General features: G+C 42.3%; 1 protein-coding gene across 1 annotated transcript in view; it reads left to right on the forward strand.

The window, feature by feature from the left end:
- The window catches only part of SATB2 (SATB homeobox 2), a 136,577-nt gene that overhangs the window by 37,454 nt on the left and 75,195 nt on the right, over positions 1 to 23,928 (forward strand). The window contains exon 4 of the mRNA XM_055719194.1: positions 22,386 to 22,512. Within this exon, the coding sequence (XP_055575169.1) occupies positions 22,386 to 22,512 (127 nt within the window). The remainder of the gene's footprint in view (positions 1 to 22,385; positions 22,513 to 23,928) is intronic.

Below are 23,928 nucleotides of genomic sequence, written 5' to 3' on the forward strand. Positions count from 1 at the left end.
TTGGGATACAGTATTGCTCTCTGAAGCACATTACTTTGCGGGTGTGCAGGCATGTGACAGCGCGATCGGACGTGGGTCTGTGTTGGTTTCAGATGCCTGGGGCCCCCCGTGGCCCTTTCGTTATTTCTGAACCTTTGGCGCTGAGTGCCCGTGGGGGATGTGTGGAGATGGGGAAATGAGAGAACTAGATATTGGAATTCAGTAGCAGATTTAAATTAAGCAGAAACCTCAGTATGTTATAAACTTGTAAGTCTATATATACACTATGGCATGTGGCTGGACCATAGTCATGCTCAGCAACCACTGAACATTATAGGACAGTTTATATGTTTTCTAATTCTTCCCAGAAAGGAGAGGATTTCAGTACTGAGTAATATCTTGTTATCCCATTCCTACTATCGGCAGCACAGCAATTTGAACTTGCAAAGATAGCAGATTAGGTATTTCCTTGGAACTACGTGTGCTATTTAGCATCTTACGGGTGTTCTGGCAGAACAGCATAGGGATTGACAAACTGGGGCCAAAAGTGATTTTAGGGAGCTAATGGAGGTTAGTGAAGGTTATGAAAAAACAGTCCTTTCCATTAGACATGCTGTGAAGAGAGACATGGGAAAGGATGAGGGATGCTGAAGCGGGGACTACACACCATGAAGATGGCTTTTTGAGCCAGGAGGTGTCTAGGCTGACAGTTTCATTTGGGGCTTTGCTTCCTTAGTAGGAAGAGTTAAGAACAGAAGTGAAAAAGCTGGTAGTAGTAGAGATAGCATCCTGACATCTTAAAATGTAAGTGTAAGGTGAATATCTGAGAGTCAAATATTCATTACAATGGTGGAAACATAAATGCCATATTCTGGTACTAATGTAGTAAGGCCAAAAATGGAACTGGAAAGGTTTGTCTTGGTAGTGAACGCGAAGTGAGATGCAAAAGTTAGATGGGCATTCAGTTGTGTGATCTAGAGTCCAAAATCGGCACACACAGTGCTGTTAGTGTTCATAATTGTTGGTGCTGTAGCTTCAACAAGGGGTTCTATACAAGAAAATTAAGCCATGTTTTAAGTTACAGCAGTGTAAATAAAGTAAATGCTTCTGAGGTCAGTGAAATTTTTGGTTTCCACTGATGCAATTGAGGGCAGAGGTTGAAACATGATTTTTATTTCCAGACATACCTCAAGCTGCGTTGCAAACTTGTTCTATGTGCAGAAGTAAATGATCTGTTGGGAAGCAGGTTGGGAGCACAGGTAACAGCTTCAGATACATTTCTTTATAGGATCAGTAACCACTGTTGATTGTTTGCAAAGATTTTGTTTGGGGTGGTCCATCCGCCTAATTTCTCAGCTGTGTCCTAATACAGAAAAAACAAATGCAATACAGCTGTGCTGAAGTGGGTTATTTAGCTACAGGAGGGCCAGGCCAAAGCCATTTTACTACAGAACATTCTTCCTTATATGAAAGCCATCTATTTGCAGGATATTTTTTGTTTAATGATTTTCAGAGGAATTTGGTTATTTTTTTATAATACCTCGTAGAAGCTTGGGTTTAGGTTCGTGTGCTCAGTTCTATGAATACCTGAGAACAGTGACAATAAAATAGGAATTACCCGTAGGAGTCCTCCTACCTCTGCAGAGTCATGGAGAAGTATGACCTGTGTCCTCAGAGGGCAGAAGCGTGGGAGCTCTGAGACTGAAAGTGGAGAGGCATGTTTATTTTAATATGTGTAAGATTTGACCTGGTTTAGAGTACTTTTCTTCAGACTGGAGGAAGGAGAAAGCTGCAGAAAGTCAGGAGACACGTGAAGCCTGAGGTGAGGAACCTTACAGTAGACCGTGGTGTTGCTTTAGTGTTGTGTGTGTCTGTGTGTGTCTGTTTGAACAAAGGTGGGGATGGCAAATACCCACTTTTTTGGCCAGGACTGAGATGTTGGTCTTTAGCTTGAGTAATACGTGTGTGTATGTAGGAATGTTTTAAAAGAAGGGGAAAATATTTGTTAATTTGGACTATTTGTGGTTGAAATATCATAAACACTTAGGTGTAATACGAGAAATACAGTAACTTTTTGTTTTCAGAGAACTTGTTAGAAATAGTACTTGAAGTTAAGATTCATATATTTTGCAGTAGAGCTTTCTTTGTGAAATATTCATGTAAAAGCAGGCTTACCTGTCTAGCTGCATCCATAAATCAAGATGGTGCCTTCTTTTCTTTGGAACTTAAGGTAAAAGAGTTTTGTCTTTAAAGCATAAGGTGGTTTGTACTTGTCTGTAGACTCTCAAAATAGTGCACAAATGCACAGGATTTTTCTTTTTTTTTCTCGTTTATTACAAGGTGGTTATGTAGGAACATTCATCAGAAGCTTTAGAAATCATGGGAGATTTATGATGTCATATGATGTCATTACAGCAATACGCTGCATTGTAAAACTTCAGAGCAACCACTGCTGTACCACCAGGGTGAATAAGGGAGCATTCATTCACTCCCACCAAATCCCAACATCAAATATTCCACAAGCTCTCTTAAAACACAAATTGTGCCTATAGGAACATGTAGTGAGAAGTTATGCTTGGGAGGGTGTAATCGGAGTACCTCGAAAGGAGTGGTAAATATTTCAGTTCCCAGAAGTTGCCGTGTTAAGACTGCACAAAAGCTGGGGAGTCTCTGAAGTAAAAGCTCTTCAGATGGAAGTGGCTGAAAAAATCTTGGCTAGCTCATGGGGAGCTTGTGAGAATGAGTACTAGAGGCCAAATTCTGCTCTGTTACACCATTGTACGTTTGGACGAGTGCCAAAGACAAGCACTTTCCCCGCTGTGACTAGACTGGAGGGAGTACAGCTCTGAGGGGTCTGAGCAACCAGTGACTCGACTGTAAACCACACATAAAATGAGTTTAGCAATCTTGGACTGTTAAACAATGATTCATTTTATAATATGACCGCAAAATGTAGCTGAGTTGGTAATGATTGCTTCAAACAGCTCGAGAAACTGAATGAGCAAGGAGGAGTTGGGATTACCCTTAGCCCTACTAAGTGTCCTGGTTGGGCCAGAGGTCAAGGCTTCCTGGTATAGCTTTTGCCTGGGGCTGCACGGGCGGGCTGGGGAGAGCTCTGCCTGCAGTAGAGGCAGACAAAGGTCTCGTTCTTTAGCTGTAAACGTGCTTTAACAGCCACCACTGTGTACCAACACTTGAAACGAAAGGAAATGTTAAGTCTGCTGCACGTTACTTGTTCAGGATGTTAACAGCTGTATAGCAAATACATCTGTAGTATAGGAGGGAGAGGAAGATGCAAGCAAACTTTCACAGCCATCCTTTCAGATCTGTAATTACATCCAGACTTAGCAGCAGTGTCATTTCATTTTGCAGAGGAGCGTGGCAGCCCTTGAAGTGAGATTTCTTGGTGTTCAATCCCACATGGTAGAAAAGGTCCATTGTGCTCTGACCTGCTTTAAAACAAACCATACTAAACTGCGTGTGCATGCCCAAAGAGTCCCCCCTTTTTATAGACAACTGCCATTTGTTGCAGGGTTGCTATGGCAAACCAGGGCAGAAAATACTGTCTTGATGTTAAAACGAAATACTTAGAAATTGCAAGGAGACAGATTTTGAGAATATAAATTAATTAAATAGCAGTAATTGCATTATCACGCTATCTTGCCGGCGGAGTAGCTATTCCTGAGAGAGTCTCATACTGTGTTAGGTCTTGGAGTGTCATGTTTTGAAAGGGCTTTAGGTCTTCCAATTCTGTCTTTCTGCTTCTATTTAATTCCAACTAGTGGTAAACGGCAGCTTAGCCCTGCGAAGGTGGTCATCATCCTGCTTGCTTGAGTTGTTGAAGCTGTAAGAAGACTGAATAAGCATTTGCAGTTTGGGCTTAAATTGACAGAAGTAGGTAACTATAGCCTCACCCGTCTGGCCCAAAACTGCTTGATAGCTTGCCCTGATGGTGTCAGTGTCTTTGTGTGGGACAGGAACACTAGGCTTCTTCCAGACAGGGGCCCTGCAGCTGCCTAATATACCTTTTGCTGCTTCACTGCTGCAGGTCCAGTGCCAGGCAGGCGGGAGGCTTCTAGGGTACATTCCTTCGTTTGCAAGAAAAAGGAAAAACCCAAGGCTGTTTTATGTTGCTTGCCTTATTTCCCCTCCACCCCCCACCCCCCCCCGTGTTCCGACCGCTTAACGCTTCTGAGCTTACTGTAGTTGTGTCCTTCATCAAACCTCCAGTGAAAGGATGAAGAGAACACTTCAGAAACAGAACTGCTAGTTCAGAAACTGGCGTATTTTTAGTCCAATTAGAAAAGCTGCATGGAAATATTTTTTGCTTTTAATGCTGCAAAGAGGCAGTTCTATATCTTTAAAACTATAATAATTATTAATTAGAGTATTTCCTTACATTTTTAAGTGTAATGTGTTGTGGCCCTTTGATAGTGTTTGGGGAGCAATGAAAACTAAAATGGCTGCTTCCCACATCTGAAAGAGAAATTCAGATTTAAAAGGAGAAAGAGATCAAACCACTACATATGAAGAAAAATGAAAAATTTATTTATTATAAATGTGTTACTTTGGACCATGAAGAGCCTTACTCAGTCGATCTGGTGAGCAAAGTCCGTCCTTTAGGCGTTCTCCAAGCATCTTTAGTTGTTGCTGAGTTGATCTGGGTTGATCAGTCAGCCTCTGGTTGGCTGAATGTGGGCACAGGTCCATGGTTCTGTGCTGATTGTGCCGCTGTTGCCTGGTCTTACGAACTGGCCATCTGCTGTTCGCTTTTGGGTGCGCATTAGGAGTCGGGCAGGGAGAGCATGGCAGTAGCCTGAGGTTAGTACCTACATCAAAGTTCAAGAGCTCTAGAGTCTTCTCAGTTTTGCCACTGCCTGTTTGACTTCAAGAAGTCATCTCTGGCTGTGCTTATGAATACAGCTTGCTGCAGTTAGCACAAAGGTAAATTTGTTCTTGTCGAACTTCCAGAGTTCATTTTAGTGCATTGAGAGTGTCAGTTTGTATGTTCCCCTTGGGTTCCTGAGTAGGCAGTAGACTGACTGTCCAATACATCCAAGGAATGGAATGGAATGGAATGTAACAGAGCTTCTGTGTTGTGGGGTGAATTTGATATGTTTGGGAGAGGGACCAGCAGCTTCCCAAATGGGAACTAAAAAAAAAAAAAAAAAAAAAAAAAAAGAGAGAGAAATGTAAAAATGTTTAGAACTAGCTCAAGTCAGCATCCTTTCTGGAACTGGCCAAGTCTATTTCAAGATGCTTTTCATGCCATCGTGTTTGCCAGCTACCTCTTAGACGAAGGCATTTGTAGTGATTGAAGAGTTCAACTCTGTGTTAGGAAAAGAAAGGCACTTGTGGAGTATCATTAAAAGCTGAGCCAAATTTTTTCTCATTTAGTATTACTTACTTGAATCCACCGTCTTCCCTTGTATTTTGTGCAGCATTATTCTTTCTTGTTAAATTTACTGTTACTCAGTTGAGAGGTTTTTCACTGCACTACCTGAGTCAAAATGATCTCCTGTTCAAGGCTAAAATTAAGGAGTTTTGAAAATGGGGGTATTCTGATTGTCACTAGTGCAGAGATTAGCTATAGATGACTGAGTGAAATGAAAGTGAGCTTTGTATCCACTTACCAGCTTTTCTTACCTTCATAAAACTGGCAAAGAAGCAAATAATTTTAAAAATACAAAAAAAGGTTAATTGAAAGCTATTTTTCCATACGTGCTGCAATCATTCCTTATGGGTAATCATATGCATAAAGCATTGTAACTGCATCGTAGTATTCATTCTTATTAGATGAATGCTGCTTTTTTTTTTTTATACTAACTCTGCATGGTAAGTGAATAATTTCTATCCTAAGTTCAACATTTTTCCTCTGTGATTACAACCAGAATTATACAGATTCTCTATGTGGAATTATATCCCAAGCTACTTTCCCCCAAGGTATTTTTAAACTTTTTGCCTAAATGATGTGCATTATTTTAATTACAGCACATAACAATTATCTGGAAACGACTGGTTATTATGTCAGTCCGAGGTGCCACTTAAGTCCTTTTCTTCTCACAATTAACAAAATAATAATTGTTTCAAAGGCAGGCAGGGATATGAACCCCAATCAAATCCTAGCAGGCATGTCATTATCGTAGCAGGGGAAAGCAACGGAGCAGGTCCTTCCCTGGGTGAAAGCATCGGGAAGAAGCGGGTGGTTGTATTTGTTTTGGCAGGCTGAAACTGTCGTGAGCCCGGAGTCCCAGCCAAAACCAAGTGAGCTTTGAGTTGACTCGAGCCATTTCTCAAATGTTTTTGAGAACTCTCGCTTTTTTTTTTTAATTCCCCATATTGTTTTAATTATACTTCTTAGTGCTGGGAACATCACACCAGATCTTCCATGTTTTGGGATTATTTGTGAAAGGATTTCTCATCAGCTAATAGCCATTATTTCAAAAAATTTTCATTAGTTGGGTTAAAATCTGAGCTCAGATGTGTGATCACATAAGGGAAAATTCCGTGGAGATTTGGAGTGGAACGAAGCCCCCTCCTTAATACTTTTGTCTAACATATGTCACTGTATTAAAAATAATTACTTTGGTTCCTTAGAGGGGAAGAGGAAGGATCTGGTTTTCTTGGGTCCCGCCCCCCCCCCCCCCCCCCCCGTGAAACTTGGAATTCTATATTGAGTAGGCAAATAAATGCCCGAGATTGCTTTCATTTGAAAAGGATATTTTAAATAGTACCTTATATTTGAACATTGGCCAGTTTAATTTAGGTTATTGCTTCTGACAATTAACCTCGTGTTGGGCTGCACTTGTCTCATTAGCAATGTGGCGAGTGATGAACTTGGATTCATGAGGGCTCAGCCCTCACCTGGGAAGCTCACCCACCGAGGCTGCACCACCGCTCTGACAATTAACAAATACCATGTAAAAGCTGTCCATGGAGGGCTGGGGGATTAAACAAATATATTAGTAGTCTTATCAAATTCATTGAGTAATTTTGCCAGGAGAAAAAGTTAAACAGCGGAGGAGGCATGGGCATAAGATTTAAAAATACGTCATTTTGAGGTGGTCTGGTAATTTCCTTTTAACAGCTTCTTCTAGTCTGACAGAATTTCTCCTTCAAAATGTATCTGCTTTAAAAAAAAGTTTTCAAATAAAAATGGAATAGAGTGATAAGGAGAAAGGATGGGGCTAAATAATAAAAGAATAAAATTATTTAATTATTCGTTATTCTGTTTGAATACATGCTGTTTGCATGTATTGCTTCATCTGCCAGGAAATGATCAGTTGATTTGTTTTTCATTTAAGCAAAACCAGTTGTGGTTTTATGAACTGATTCCCCCCGCTTTTTGTCCCCTGATTTTTATGCGGTGAAGCAAAGTACCTGTTACTTCCACGATCTAATGATCTTTGTTACACATTCAAAATAACTTTGTCTTTTGGTGGTGGTTTGATGAACTAAAGGACTGAAGATAATTTTCTGCAATAGAAATAATGACTTTACTGACTTTATATTGTTGAAGACTTCTCATCTAAGTATCATCAGAGAATCACAACTAATGTTCAAACCCTAAGATGAAATACAAAGTTTTCTGGCTTTGCTATGAGATAGAACTGATAAAAAAAAAATATTGTTTTTTTTAATTCTTAGTTTTTCCTTTCTTGGTTATACCAACATGCTGTGTACCTGTGTCTTTAGTTTACATACATACTTACATATGAATTGTATGGTGTTCAGAGTTAATACAGATAAATGTATCTTTATATGCAGGAAGGAAGAAACGTGTTAGTCCCTTAAAGTAAGTGGATTTTTTTTCCTTAAATGTTTTTCCTTAAATTCACTTTGCATTTTATTTTAATTGGCTCCCTACAAATACTTTACTACTTTTGCTTTGAAAGTCAGTAAGGGGAGCATGATTTAAACTGACTGCTGTGTTCTGTCCCATTATGTGGCTGTGCATATACTACTTGCAGCCACTTAAAAGGTATTATTATACCTGTTATTTAGAAATAGTTATTCTATTGAATATTTAATAATGTATACATCAAAACTGATCCAGAAGAGACTACACGAAAAAAGAATTGCTCTGGCAGTAAAGTGGGTTATTTTAGTGGAAAAATGAAATCTTTTTTTTTCTCCTTGACTGCAGGGAGAGGCGGGTCTGTGCAGCCAGCCAGTTAAATGTGTAGCCCATATGTGTACAGTGAAGGCGGGGAAAGCTGAGGTGCAGATGTGGCTGGCAGAGATGGCCATGCCTGCCTGCCATGTTCCCTTCTCATCTAAAAGGGTAGCTCTGCCCTGCCCTGGGAGCTTGCACCCTCGTGTTTTCTGGGCTGCCCTGTCCTGTACAGGCTGAGTGAGTGTGCCTGGCAGTGGGTACCCTCGGGCACGGCTCTTGTGGAGTAAGCATCCCTTGCTCATCCCAGTAGACTAGACCCAGGGCAGCCTCTAGTGACCTCCTCTTCCTCTTGTTTATAAATTTAGATAAAATGCATGGTAAGAAGATGGGAAGAAAAGCCATGACTCAAGCTAAATAAAGAGTGTAAGTCGTTGCCATGGGAGTAGGAGGAGGGGATATTAGAGGTTTGTGGTCTGGAGATTTATTCTTGTAGAGCAGGGAGGTGGCTGGCCATCATTCAGGAACAGGAGCAGTGTGGCGTGGGCAGGAGGAGGAAGGTGACAGTGATGTGGCCCTGGGTGGACGGGTGAGTAGGCACACAGCCGCTTGCCATGAGGGATTCTCGCTCGGGGCAGGAGGCATCTTGTGGACTGTGACAAATCTGAGCTCCATTTTAGCAGGAAGGAAAACCCGTTCATTTATTTGCAAGCTGAAAATGAAAACTATTTTCTTTGTACAGAAGGGGGCCTAAAGGGCTGGCAACAAGGTTGAGACCATTTTCTGGCTGGGGCAGTTGTTGGCGGAAGGTTCTGCTGTCTCACTGAGGCCGGTGAGACAATAAGAGAACATCATTCTTGCCCATCAGCCTGTCAAGTCTACCCATCTCTCGTGAGCTGTGATAATAGCATAATTTTGTAGTTCTACCAGGATCGCTCTAACGTTTTGGTTGTGGCATTTGGTTGCATTTGCTAGAAATTTCCTTCAATATAAAAATTACTGAAAAGATGCTTCAGGTATGACATTCCTTTTGTTTAAACAGGGCACATCCAGGCTCACAACACAGCTAGTAGAATACGAAGTCTTCTGTATACTAGGTGCCTGGGTAAAAGCTGGCTTAAGGCCTTAATGCCTTGAAACTGGTCCCTCAATTTCATTCTTGTTTGTGAAGAGCTTATGTTAGCGCAGCCTAAAGACTAGAGTATTTCCGTTACAAACTGCCGTCTTCGTTTCTATAAATTAACAGTGTCCTTTAGACATTTCCAGATGAGAGGCCTGCAGATCTTCAGTTCTCTTCTTTGGTCATGCAATGAAAAGCGTTTTACCTCGGAGTGGGTACAGGAGGCAACACAGGCCACTGTTTCGGACCACCAGCAATAAAATTACTCCTGATTGTGAAGACTGGGTAGAACTTCATTTTCAGCATGACTTGACTGAACAACTTCTCAGATTTTGTAAGATCAACTTGTTTAGTCTAGAACAGTGTATCTAAAGGAAGCCATTTCTCAAAAAATCTTACAGATTCATCTATAATTTCTCCACTTTATTTAATACTGAAGATTATTCTTGTAGATTACAGTTCTAATGGCATGGCTTTGACCTTTTACATCTACACTACAGTGATACCTGGTCACACTGACTGGGACCCTTATTGAACTCTTCAATTGAGTTATTCTGTGATAAGCTGTAAACAGGGCCATCACCTGGGCAACATGAAAGCTGTTTTAATGCTGATGGGCTCCTCTGATTGGATTTTCATCCACCGTAATCTTAAATGTGAAATGGGAGAAAGGAGGGTATTTCTGAGGCGGTGGGTTTTCCAGGTGGACGTGCAGTACAGTGTGTGTTTGGTCCTCATGTAGAGTGCTGCTGATCAAAAGGGTGGCCAGAAAAGCTGAGCTGCCTCTACTCAACAGAGCTACAGACCTAAAGTTCTGGAACATTCCATGTGGTGGGTGTGCTGCATGTGGTGAGTGCGCTGCATCACCTCTTTACTCCATATACTTCCCCTCCCCCCCCCCCCTTTTTTTTAAAGCCACTAGAAAAAGAAAACATTTCAAATTATTTTGAACTCTGAATTATTTTAGTATTTTAGGCATCTCAGACTTTTGTGATAATTTTTTAATAGAGTTTCTACTTACTCAGAAAGGCTTTATTTCTTTGCAGTTTATACCTGTCTTAAGACCTGCAGTACAAAGCAACCAATAATACTGCATGTCTCCAAATGAACAACAGACTTTGGGGGAGTAAAATAGACTTCCATTAAGATGCAGATACCCACAGTGCAACCCATGTCCCACCACCTGAGTGAGTGCCAACAGCAGGGAATAGTTACTGGCTGTGGGAAATGACTGTGTCGGCAGAAACCAGATTGAGGCTTTTCCTCCAGGGTGACCTTTGCAATCAGCCGGACTGTGAGAAGGGTAAGCCTCCCAAAGCTGCCTCTCTGTGCTGGCTGCGCTGGTGGTGCTCCCTCAGTGCTGAGGCTGGCTCTGGTTCCCCCTGCCAGTACACAGAGGAGAGTACGCTGGGATTATTGGAGGGTTGTTCTGTCTGTCCCTTCGGGAGCGCATGTGCAGGCAGTGTCTTCATCTTCCTACCTAAGACTTGGGGCAGTGTTGCTGTTTACATCTCATGATCTCCTTTGCTATGATGTTATTACTTGTAATCCCCAGTCAGTTGCTGTGTGTCTGTGGTACAGAGCAGAGCGCTGGCGGCAGTATTCTTTGTACCTTATGGTGAAATGGCATCCTTGGTAGATTGCAGAGATTTTCCAGTATTGGTACCATGCTCTGAATAAGGCATCGTCCCAGTGTATCTTTATTTAATGGTATTCTCCATTCAATGATGTGACTAGGCCTCCAGATTCCTCTCCTGCTTCCACACATGTAGAAGCTCTGCATATGTAAGCCCAAGACACCTGGGACTTCGGGAGAGGATCAGAAGTGGCAGTCTTTCCTCCCTTTTTTCTTGAAATATCAGCATGGCAGATTTTTTAGCTCTTTGCATTTGAACATGAACTAGAGTTTAGGGAAGAGAAGTGGTGAGAACACTTGAGCTCTGCAGGAATAGGGTTCTGGTACAGAAGCTGATTTAGTGTGGAAGTGCTGGTATTAAACAACAGTTTCTTCCACCAGAAGACCCATCATTGGGATTGTGGTGATAACCTATCTCTTAAGGTGTCTGCAGGGCCACACAGAGAAAAAGAAAAGAAAAGAAGAGGCCTGAGAGAGCTGGTGTGCTGCTTTTGGTGGTTTGTGAAGCACTGTGAGCTACTTACTGGAAGGTGGATCTCAGGAGGTACTAGAGCTTTCCACCAGTTCATGAGGGCAGTTACAGTGCCACCAATGCTACTGGTTTTATCTGGGGTGGAGTTAATTTTCCTCATAGCAGCTCCACAATTTCTATGTGCTGTGATTACACCAGAATCTTAGCTGCTATGTAAAGAAGCAGTAAACTTCTGGAAATACTTCAGAGAGTGATGTGCGTGTGCCGCAAACCTCCAGATCTAGACAGTGAGTAACCCCTTCCAGTCTTTGTTATGTGCACAGAAATTTATAATTTGAATTAGAAGAAATGCTTCTTTCTGTCATTCCAGTCTTTCGTTCACAAACTGACTAACGTGAAGATGAAAATGCTAACAGGATCCAAAAAAGATCTGGTGGCTTTGTAAGAAAATAGGTTCAGTTCTAGGAAGATGTGGGCTAAGAAAACAAATCTGAGTTCATCTCAGCATAATGTGGGCTCATCAACAGTACAAGGAAAAACTGTTTTTTCTGAGTCTGGTAACAGTTCCTGCTTGCTCTGAGTCATCTCTTCTAGTGGTAAACTACGGCTTTTTTTTTTTTTCTCTTTTGTTTTCTGTTGATAGGAAATTTAGCATAGTTCAGTAACCAGCAAAGCTTTATTTAGACTCGTCAGAAACAGAATTGTTTTGCTTTTCCTGGGAAGAAAAGAGGGAGATGAAGAACATGAGAGTCAGGTTATCAACTGAAGTGAGTGTCAGTGAAGGAAAAATTTCTATTGAATTTAATTGACTGTATCTGAATCTACAGTGCTGCCCAAATTAGGGACTAGGATTATTAAAATGTTTTTTGAAAGTAAATATTTCAACCTTAAAGATACTAGCCTGTCTCTAGCAGATCAGCTTGTGAGGGAAGGGTAAGGTTTGATCCGTTGCCTTTTACCTGTTTGCAAGCTGTGAGGGGGAGACCTGAGCCTAAAGATAAAGAAACCCTCAGTCTTTGATCTGTTGTTTATTCTTAAACGTATGTGTGCATGCACATTTACATAGGAAAATTTTGCTTCCTTGTAATTTTTTAGTATAAAAATGCTGGAATACAAGTCTTAACCCCTTTGTTAACTGTTTCATGGTGGATCTAGTTCTTAACTGAGTGTTGTTAAAGATGTTAGGATCAAGCCTATGGACGTTGTTTGGTCTTGTATGGATCTGGATTTGCTCTTACAGTAATGCAGCTACAGAGAGCAGGAACTCCTGAGTCACACTGCAGTGGTAACAGCACCCTTATCTTCACACGTTTGTGTTCACGTTGAATTAGTGGCAGCAGTCATTGTTTGGGGTTTTCAGCAAAGTCCTCAATCCCTCTTTTTTCCTCAGGAATACGTGCTTTTCTGTCCTGCTAGTTAGATGCTCTCCTACTAGTTCTTCAGTTGTTTGTGTTGTGTTTTTTTCACGGACGTCAAGAGCTGAGTGTCTGGTGGGAGGAAAGAAAAGACGGAAGGCAAGCCAAAAGTAGTAATTTAGTGAAAAAATGTTCTGCTAGTCTTTATACAGCACAAGGAAAACCCCCCAAAATGTGAATCTTAAAGTAAAGAGATTAAGCTGTTAAACTACATAGCCCAGAGTATGAATCTGCATTCAGTTTAGGGGTTTGTTTGTGCAGCGCAGCATGCTTTGTGTCTTTATCTTTCTTTAGACTTGAGACCTATGAATTTTCAAACCCACTTGTAGTTGACTCAACACAAAGATAGTTGGCTACTCTATGCCTGCAGCCTGAGCCAGACTTTCTGTGCTCTCTGTAGCAGTGTTACTGTGAGTGGGCAGGATATTCAGAGTCCTACAAGGCCAAACAACGTCCGTAGGCTTAGAATTAAGCCTATTAGCCTCTACAGCGTCCTATTAGCAGTGCTCTTTTATAACCTTTAAAATGTGTTTTATGTATTCAGTTGCAATGCCATGTTATTGTGCTTTTTTCCTGCTCAGTGGACTGTCTCTCCATGTGAAGCTTATAGGCAAGCATTGAAGCTGGGTGAACTGGACTTTGGGGCACTAGCATCTTTTTAAAAACAGACACAGTTTTTTTCCCCAAAGAAGGAAAACATCTACCTCTCTCTCTCTTCGTCATCCAAAACCATAATATAAACCCTGAGAAAGGCTTCTGGCAGGCGGGGACAAAGGACTTTCCCACCCAGGTGCCACTTTCTCCTTTGTGGAGGTGTCATGAAGCAGATTGTGTGGGTGGCACTGGGCTGGCAAGGAAGTTGGCAAGAAAGGTTAGAAAGCAAAAGTTTGAAGTCCTGGTCCTTTTACTCATGTGTAGCCCCTTGCAGGTCATGAAGTGGCAATACAGTCACCAGAATTTGGGACGGGGTGATCCAAACATTGTTTGTGGCTGTTGCAGAAACATGCGCACTGGAGAAAAGCACCACTGGTGGAGTACACTTGCATTCATGTTTCTTAGCAACTGAGGCAAATACGCTAAAGTGCCTGTAAGGCTGAGGTGGAAGCACAATCCAGGTCCCCAGGAGTATCTGCCTGTGTCAGCTATCTGGGAGGCACTAAATTCCAGAGGGGAGCCGAGGTCCCGGTGCCAGGCTGAGGGGTGTCAGAGAAGCAGCCAGTGTTTTGCCGGGGAGCCTGGGACTCAAAGAAGGGCAGCTGCTGTCCGAAGCAAAAGGAACAGTGGTGGGTTTAACATGGCAAAGCAAACCTGCAGACATGGGAGCAGCTAAGGAAGCTCTTTGGTTGGGGAATAGGCTGTGTGTGACATTCCTGGTCTGGATTTCAGAGGCACTCAGCAGCCACTGCTCCCTGGGAGGAGGCACAGCCTTTGCTCCTGTGCAGCTGAGCAAGCTGGAGCCTTCCCCAGATCGAGCTGGGAAGGATCTTAACTGTAAGAGCAGAGGCTGCCCAAAAGACAGTAGTTTCATGCAAAAATAGGGAGAGTGCCATGCTTTGGGCTTTACGCGGAGGGGATGTTAGTGAAGGAGTGGGTGCTGCAACCCTACGGGTGTTGGGGCTGCTAAGTAATAACTGCTGAGAAAAGCAGCCCTGGTGTGATGGTGCCTCTCAGGAGATGGCAGCCCGGGGGGGGTAAAGCTGAGCTCTAGGCTGACAAGGTTATGAAGGGCAACTGCTAAGAGCCGCCCTGGACACAGTAGCCTTCCTGTCATGAGTTTTCATGACTGAAAAGACTTAGGTTGTATGCCATGGAAGTGATGCTGGGGGGAGTGGTTCTCTCTCTCAGACAAAAGAGAGAAAAAGAGGGCTTCTGTCTTCTTATTCACATTTTTATTACTTCTTGCTGCCCAGTGTGAGTGGAGACTTACCCCAGAAATGGCTAGAGAGATGTTATGCAGGGCTAAATGTGGTTTTCCTCAATGGAGGTAATGGCTTAAAAAGTAATGTAGAAACCATGCAGAAAGAATACTTGGTTTTGCAATATTTTGTACCTCCTTTGCTTCCTTACCCTTCTGTTTATTTGTGATATTCGCATGTTCTATCGTATAACAGTTCTTAAAATAATCCCCTGAAGTAAATAACATCAACCTCTCCCCACCCTCCATTTCCTTACCAGTTATTGGATGTTTTTTCAAACAGAATTGGGGGTTGGAAAATTAAATAAAGACTTCCAAAATAACAAGCTCCAGAAATTTTTATTTAATTTGTGGGTTCATTCTGTTCTCTCTTTCTCCCCCTCTTTTTTTTTTTTTTTTTTCCTTAAGAAGATCTTTATTAATTTAGTCTAGTAACTTAGTGCCTATATTAAATTAATCTAATAAAAGTCAGGGTCCTCACATAACGTTTCCCAAATGTGAAGCAGCATCTATTACATGAGGCACAATCTTTTTACAGTAAAATGTAAACCCGATATGTAGAATTACAAGGCATCAAACTCGTGTATGTTATTTAAGTCAAATACTTGAGTACAGTCATGCTGGAGGAAAGGAATGGGCAACACTAGCATTCAAAACATTAAAAACTCAAACCAAGCTTCATATATCAAAGTGATTTTCATCTGTGAAAGTACTATGAAGTTCAGCAATTAAATCCCGTAGCACTAACAATCTTTCTATTGATAGCTGCTCACATCCGTTTCTATAAATATTTTAATACATAGTCATATAAATATCATATATAATCATGTAAATGCATAGTCTGTATTGATACAGATGTGCAAGCCAGAAGGCTAGATATGAGTGTTTAAATTTGCCAGCTCATGAATGCGTTGTCACACCGCAGAATTTCATTCTGTAAACCACCGTTGGTACACAGTGTATGACAGCATTTTAAAAGAGCAATAGCAAGGACCTCCAGCGACAGCTGAACAAGGGGCTTTGCGCTGCCAGAGCTCTCCGGCTGGCTCGGTCATGCCTTCCCCTTCTGTGCAGAGCCCTGAAGTTGCAAAAGTCTCATGAGCTGGGGTGGTGTGTTCGTCATTCAGGGGGTGTGGGTGTTCCTGTTGATTTGTGGATGTGTACATCACAGTGTAATCACATAGTTTATTCCTGTTCTCTCACTGAATTATTTATTATGGACTGCAGTGAGGAAGGATGGGGATTCTTTTGTATTGGCATAAACATAGGATTATGTTAATTGTATGCTTTCAATCACTGAATCACCGATATGTCAATTGGCATAATACAGTCTACCTCACAGGGCCGTTACAAAACTCAATTAATTAATGTTTTTAAAGTGCTTTGGGATCCTCTGGTGAAAGGCGCTTTAGAAGTGCAGGGGAGGATTATGCTGGGATTATTTTTCCCATCTATTACCCCAGTATGTCACTGATTGAGATTCAGTAGAATAATACAGGCACCCTTATAATGATGCGTAAAGGCAGTATAATTTTTTAAAAATTCCCTAAGAGCTAGAAAAGGCAGCTCAATAATACAATACAAAAATTAATATAGTCAGTTGGGTTTGTTTGTTTTTAATTGTTCCTGTTGCTTTTTTCTCCTTTCTGCTTGATTCCCTTTGCTGCATTAACAATAATAACTACAAATTACACCTTTATGTTGTTACAGTTCGATGATATACTACAGCCAGGGTAAGGTTAGAAACACAGGCTGAATTATTATGTACTGCAGGGTAGTGATTTCCTGCAAACTGATTTATGGATAAATAATTCTATATACTTATTACATGGGACAGGCAGTTTTTAATTTCTGTAACAAAGCACAGCTGAACAAAGGAAAATTACATGCTATAGCATAGGGACAGGATGCCTCTGAAGAGGATAAACAGATGCAATCAACGTCAGAAGAGCCTACCCATCTTGTAGGGGGGCTCTGTCAGTAGTGGCTGATAGATGAATGGCTTGATGGTCCTAGAAGCGGGTGTTTTAGTGAGTGTTTCCTTGAGGTCTTTCCTTTGGAGCTGTAAAAGGAATCAAAAGTGTTTGGGTGCTAATGCTAATCTGCAGTTTTCCCCGAGTTTCTGTTGTGTGGGTACGAGCTGCTGTCAAAAAGTAAGATGTTTAAACCAAACTGTTTGCTTGAGCTCACAGCACAGCAGCAAATGTTGGTCGTGTTCTTTGCCCAGCCTTGTGTTTGCAGTTGGCCGCTCTCAGGCTGTGGATCCCACGATGCAGGGAAACGAATGCTAGCACACCTAGCACGGCTCCAGCACGCCACAGCCGTGGGAGGCATGGCTCTGCGCCGGTACAGCTCCACAGATCTGAGTTTGCTCAGCATGTTTTGAAGGAGTAAATGCAGCCCAGGAGGAGATCTTACCCTGGGCTGGGCACTGCCTATTCCTTCAGCCTTTCTGAAGCTCACAGAAGCACCATGGTGCTCGCTGTGGCTGACTGCACGGGCATGTGTGCTGGGCTGAGCCAGGTGTAACGTGTGCTGCCACAGCCTGCAACGTGTTACTGAACATTGGGCTCTAGCATAAGAAACAAGCTTTGCCCTCCTCCGGTTCCCAGCTTGGTGGCATCCGTCAGTCCACAAGGAGAGCAACTGTCTGCTGTTAACACCTCACCCTATGTGAGTCTCATAGCAGGTGACGTTTACCCATGCTACAGAAAATGAGAGTTTTTGGTGTTGTGCACCAGGGATTCAGTCGGTCGGTCTGCTTAGTGTTGACAAGTGGCTTTCTTAGTATTTGGTAAGGAATCGGTATTCTCTGCTACCCTTTCTCCCCTTTAGCCAAAGAACACAAAATTCCTTCTCTTTCCCTCTCTGTACGTATTTGGGCAACTATTACTTGTGATTCATTTTGTAGCTGTTTCCAGAGAAGTGTTGAGGTGGGGGTGGCGAAGCTAATGGGAACTTCCAAAATGTCCTTTATTTGATCCCGTGACTAAATTTTAACCCTAGCAGATTAACATTTTAAGTTGCATTAATTCTGCTTGACCTACTTACAAAGTATCCACTGAAGGTGGTACTCAGGTATGCTCATCATTTGTGAAAGGTTAAATCAGGAGTGTTACCATGGTGGGAGCAGGGGATAGCTGGGTGGTGAAAGGAGCCAGTGATAGCATGAGGCGTCTTCTGGTCCCATTTGCTCTGTTTAGCTGCAAAAAGGAACTGGGAAAATGCCCCATTCTAGGAGTTTGATTTTATAGGGGTGATGTATTGGAGTGTCCATGAGATGCCCCAGCAATTCCCATGGGACTGTGCAGATCAAAAATTAACTGTGCAGGTGACTGGGAGATGCAGGACCTGGAATTCGTTCTGTTTGTGAGCAAGAAGTGTCATAGCTCGGCTGTGAGATGTGTGAATGTGTTTTCCAAACCCCAGGTGTGGCATTCTTAGAATGAGTGTGCTGTATGACTGTCTTTCTGTTCACAAAGACACACGAGGCTTCTAGCCCTTACAGGTAAATAATTTGCTGGGACAATATAAGCTACATAATAGTGAAAAGGGTTTGCCATCTTAGCTGTATTTTTCTAGGAAAGCAGCTTTTTGCCTTTTGCTGTTGTTATGCTCCTGATTAACATGGTAATTCTAGAAGTCTGCTTCAGCTCCGACCTTGGATCTGTTCAGTTCACATTTCACTAGGGTGAAGTCCCAGCAGTAACCCCTGTGCTTTGGATGCATCACTCTTTCAGGCGATACTGTAAAATAAAGGTTGTGAAGATCCTGTGAAAAGTTCTGCTAGGTATGGAGGTCAGCCACGATTAGTACGTTCAACATACTGTTCTGCTCTGCCTTGTGTAGCTACTACTTCCTTCAGCTCCAAAGGAGCTGCATTTTAAATGAAACTAAATTGAAAGCCCTCTGGCGGGGTGGCGCATCACTGGCCTGAGTGGAACGACAGCAGCAATTGGCAGTGGTTGCTACATGTGAATCCGATGCTCAAGCTCACGGATGTTTGCTGCTTGTATGTTCTGACGTTCCTGTGGGTAAAGGGTGTTACGCAAATTTTAAGCTAGGTAACTGTCTCTTTTTCCCCTGTCTGCATTTTGATGAAACCAAAGATTAAACTTAATAAAAGATCTGTCTGTAGAAGGACATGCCATTCAAGAACCAACAGGCAGTGTGGGTAGAGAATCTCTTCTAAAACACGTTTTGGAAGAAAAAAAAGGTCTTTTGAGAAAACTGTTTGGTCTGTTTATTGTCTTTAAGTGACTAACTGGCCTGGGCTGCATTGAGCCGTTTCTAGATGAGTTCTTGAGAACTGTTCTAGTGTATGGCCAGTTCTTGAATGTGTGCAAGCTTTGAAATCTGTTGAACTTCCCCTTCAAAAAACTCTTACAGGAAAAAGAGTCCCAAAGGATCATTGATACAGGCATGAGAACTGGACTCATTAACAGAAGAGTTTTGTGAACTCATGAAAGATGTGCTCTCAGATTTCCTGAGCAGTCTGATCTGCTCCGTGTTATCCACAGATAATTTTGAGAAGGTCTGGAGCTGACTGAGGAGTGATATTCCTGGAGCAGTAGTATATTCGTTAGTAACACAGTGACCTTTGCTCATTCCTGTCCCCACTCGTAGCTCGCAGCTGTGCTGGGATAGAAGCTTGGCCGGGCCGCTTCCAGCCATTCCTTCAAAGGCCTGAGCTGTACCTTTTGGAGTCAGTGAGAGGAACAATAAAAAAAGTGTATGTGGAAGTGACCCCTTGCTACCAGGCTGTTCTCATCGTGGGGTTGCTGTTACACTAGGAATACTCGGTCCTGGATGAGAAGGGACCTTTTTAGGGAGAAAATTTTGGTCCCCTCACAGTTTTCCGAGGAATCATTCGGAGATGTCTGCTAGCGTGCAGAGAGCATGTTTGGTTTGCTCACCAAGGTGGCCCCAGTGCAGCCAAGAGTTGTCTTAAGTACAGTGTCAGTGCCATGAAATAAACCACCTGCGGAGTCTGCTGAGGAGCTGGATGGAAACCATGGCTTCTGGCTATCGCTTGGACCAGCTTAATGTGCTCTGGAAAAAAAATTCACACATCATATCACAGCGGCTGAAAAAATAGCGTACATCAGCAGTGCTGTAACACAGAGTAAAGGACTCGCAGCAGGTGTTAACGTGCAGAGGCACCGAACATCATGGTAACACCTGTGTTTGTCTAAATCCAGCCAAAACAATTTCCTCTCCAGTTGTAGAGGAGGATTAAAAAAAAACAAAAAACAACAAAACAAAAAACTACCTAACTTCCAGTAGTAGCAGACATTTCCTGTAAAGCAATTTGCATAGTATTTCCCATGGTGCACTCTGGCCGCACTGTGGTTTTTCTCTTTAAACTTTCTTAGTTTGGGGACACCTTTGGTAACTTCAGTGACCCCTGACCGTCTCTTTGTCTCTCGCCAGCTTTGCCAGGCCTGAGCAGTTGCAGATGGTGTGCTCTCTGAGTGCTTTCCTTAATTGAATGAAAAATAAAGCCTCTTGTAAAATATTACCAATTTAGATGTGACTTATGGGGCACATATGATGCTTATTTTTTCAATTACATGAAAACTTGGCATGGTTAAACATAGGAAGCCAAGTGTTCTGTGAAGCTGGTATAGATTTCTGGATTTTTAGGTGATTTTGCTTTAAATTATTATATAGCAGAAGGGGGTGAAGGAAGTCAGCAGCTAAACTGTGTTTTCCCAGCATGTATTTCACTCAGTGGACCCTTGATGCTCATTTCATGACTAATATATGCTGTACTATATGCATTTCTTGTTGTCACCAGAGATAACATTAAGTAAACTATCCCCTTAAGAAAAACGGCTTTTCTTGGCAAGTGGAATATGACTCAAGGAGCCAGCACTGCAGACATACGGTGCTGTGAATGAGTGCTGTGTGTTACTCTACTGGATCTGAGTCCAGGCACTATTTATACTGCAGCATATTCAGCACCAGATTGTTAAAACTTAATACTGAAACAGTGCATCATTTAAATGTTTTTGTTCTGTTTATGTCCCATTTTCAAGCATTGGATATCAAGCACCACTCACTAACTTTTTGTTTCATTTGGACAAGATCTCCCCTTGCCAAAAGCTTTCTAATCTGCTCTTGAAATACTACCCCATCTTTACTGGCATGTTACAGTGAAACTTTGTGCTGCTGGGGATGAAGTAGGTTGCTTCCAGCTTATTTCAGTGTGTGGTAGAATACCTTGCAAAGCGATACATCAATGGTAAATGCAAAGATTTAAGTGCTGCAAAAAAGGAGTTGTACTAGAATTATTTCCTTTTCAGCCTGTGTAGGAATGGGGGAACAAATACTCCATAGCAGGTATTTCATGGGCTCATAAGCATTGTGTTCTGTTACTGTGTCTGTGCAAGAAGCTTTGTTTCACTGTTTCAGAGGTGGTATTTATTTTACAATCATGTTTGGGAGATCAGGATAAAAGGCTTTTACCATTTATTTCAGTTTGATTAGCTCCAGAGCTGGTGGAGAACAGCGAGTAGAAAGTGAGGAGGACAGGGTTGAAGTTTCTTGGCATCGCAGCATCCTTCTGGATACCCAAAGAGGGTTCCTGGAGCTCGGGTTATCACAGAAGAAATAGTTTTCTCATGTATTAGTATTTCTGGCAGTAGAGTTTACAGATGGTCTTTTTGAAGATCAAAACGTATATAAGCAGACCTCAGAAGGCATCAGTTTAAATAGGAGAAAAGGTGATTGGAGTCTTGTAGGGCTGTGCTGAGAATAGTTGCATGAGCAGAAGAGTGGGGCAGCAGGAACCCAGTGGAGGATGGAGTAAAAGCAGCAGTTGCAATAGTGCAGAGCAAGGCAGAACTGCTTTGCTCTCCTGTAAGATGGCACTGTGGCTTTCTTTGTTTGGCCTCTTCCTGGAAGTCATTCCTGGGTATTAGTCATTGTTTTTGGTGTGGGTGGGCCCTCTGCAATTGTCTAAACAGAAATAATACCTCTGCACCAAATGGTTTGCCATCAATTTTACAGTCTTTGTGACAAGCTCATCCAGAAGAGGTGATGATCCCTCTTGAATGAACAGAAGCAGAAATAGAACTTACACCATTCTCCCCTGTCCCCAGAATGCTATTTTGGATCTGCGGTCAGCAGCTTGCAGTTGTTTGGGTTTTGGTTGTTTTTTTTGTTTTGGTTTGGGTTTTTGTTTTTTGGTTTGTTTGGGTTTTTTATTTTCACAAAGGCAGACAACTGTCTGCATAGTGCAACTTGTAGCTGGGAGGGAACTCTTCCTACTTGGTGGGTTTCCAGTGCCATCCATCCACACTGGGAATCATACCATGCTTAGATTGTAACTGTGTGATAAAAGCCCACACATAAGAATTTTCCTGTTCAAGTCAAAACTAATGCATTTATTCACTGAAGGGTTTTGTAGACTGTAAAATCAGGACTATAGAGTATTTAAAGCTTGTCCTAACTTAGAGAACGACGCTTTGGTAGGATGATGAAAGATGTGAAGGGAGGAAACCTCCTGTGCTTCCTTGAAGTAATTTAAGAGCCAACTCTCTGCTAAGAATTTAAAATCTATTCCTACTCTTTCCTATTGTTTGATTCAGGAGTCAGTACAACACATCTTTCTGAGCAAGACTGCAAAAAACCTCTAGGCAGATCTCAAATCTAATGAACAGACAAGCTTATCAAAGGGTTTATTAAGTGGCCGGTAAAATAGAGTATAATTTTTTTGTTTTCTTTTCAGGAATAATCAAGCTTGGGAGGTGGAATCCCCTCCCTCTCAGTTATGTGACTGACGCACCAGATGCGACAGTAGCCGACATGCTACAAGATGTCTATCATGTTGTGACATTGAAAATCCAATTACAAAGGTGGGTGTTTCTGAACATCTGTCCTCCTCTATTCTCTGAGCTGCTCGGTCGATTACAGCATTACTACAGAGATTAGCACATCTTGTCTTCATTAATTTCTGGTCTTTTGATGAAATGAAAAGAAAAACGAAGAGAAGGTTGGGTCACCTGGCAGCTCTTTGGTGCATCTTGCAACTGGTTTCTGAAGTAGCAATGTGGTAGTGAAGAGGGGAGGGGCAGAAACTCAAATCGGGTAAAGATACAGGGCCTTTAAGGCAGACCTTTCCACAGTCCCTGATTTAATGGATTATCGGGCCTTATTGTGTTCAAAAAATAAACTCCTTGCCTTTTTCCAGGGGCTGCATTGTGATAATAATCCAGGTCTTATGCTGCTGGTTGCTGAGATGGGGAGAAGGGGAGTTTTTTGACTTTCCTTTTTTCTCCAGCAGTCTTCCCAGTGAAAAGGCAAGCTGATGGGGAAGGGATGTATTACTGCAGCTCCATTTGGCATTTGGAAAATACTTTTCCTTCCCTGAATGCTAGTTCTGATTAGCAAAGCAAAAGCTGCTGACACTTTTATACTTAATTGCCTCCCCCCCTCCCCCGGCTCATTTTTTCTCCCCCTTTCTCTCTGTTGGCCTTCAAATGAGTCCTCACATAGTTCCTGATGTCTGCGTAAGGAGTTGCAGCAGGTCCCTGGCAGTGCATGGCATGCTTTAGACCTGCTGGTAAACCTACATTGCACAGTCTGCTGTAGCTCTGTGGCCAGGACACGTGGGAGGAAAGAGGCAAAAAATAACAGACAGCCTAGAAGAATTTGCCTACAATTCTTTGAAGCTCAGCTGGAACAGAAGAGGGGTCCAGTGGGACACGTGTGTATCCTTTGGTGGCAGGTACATACCCTCCAACTGTTCAGTGCAATTTGGAATTTGGAAGCAGTAGGTGCCTTGCTGATGTTAACCTTCCAAACAGCAACATTTCTTTTCTTTATAACTCTGATGGGACTTAGGGTTCCCAGTTCCCACTAACAGACCTTTCCTTGGTTTTATACTCTGTTGTCATTTCTCAGCTAGACTCCATCTCTGCAGCATAGTTGTAAAAGCATCTAGAGCCTGTAGCCACTATAACACTGGAGTGCAGTAACTCACCTCCTCAGAAGTATGAGCGACCAGGAGTCCATCTAGCCTTTTGTCATGTCTGCGTTGCCGGAGGGTATTATCCCAAGAGCAAGGTCTCCTTCTTTATCTTCAAAGTGCTTGAACGCCTGGATGTCATGTAAATAGAAGATAGCCTGTGACTTTGAGATAAAGATGGTCATTGACTACTTGAACTCCAAGTGGCTGAACTTCTGGCTCTGAGGGTAAAGCCAGGCTACATAGGCAGAAGGCAGAACCACGTCAGAGGTGAATTGGAGAGCATGCATTAAGTCTCTCAAGC

This window comes from Falco cherrug, chromosome 8, assembly GCF_023634085.1.
Source record: "Falco cherrug isolate bFalChe1 chromosome 8, bFalChe1.pri, whole genome shotgun sequence".
NCBI lineage: Eukaryota > Metazoa > Chordata > Aves > Falconiformes > Falconidae > Falco > Falco cherrug.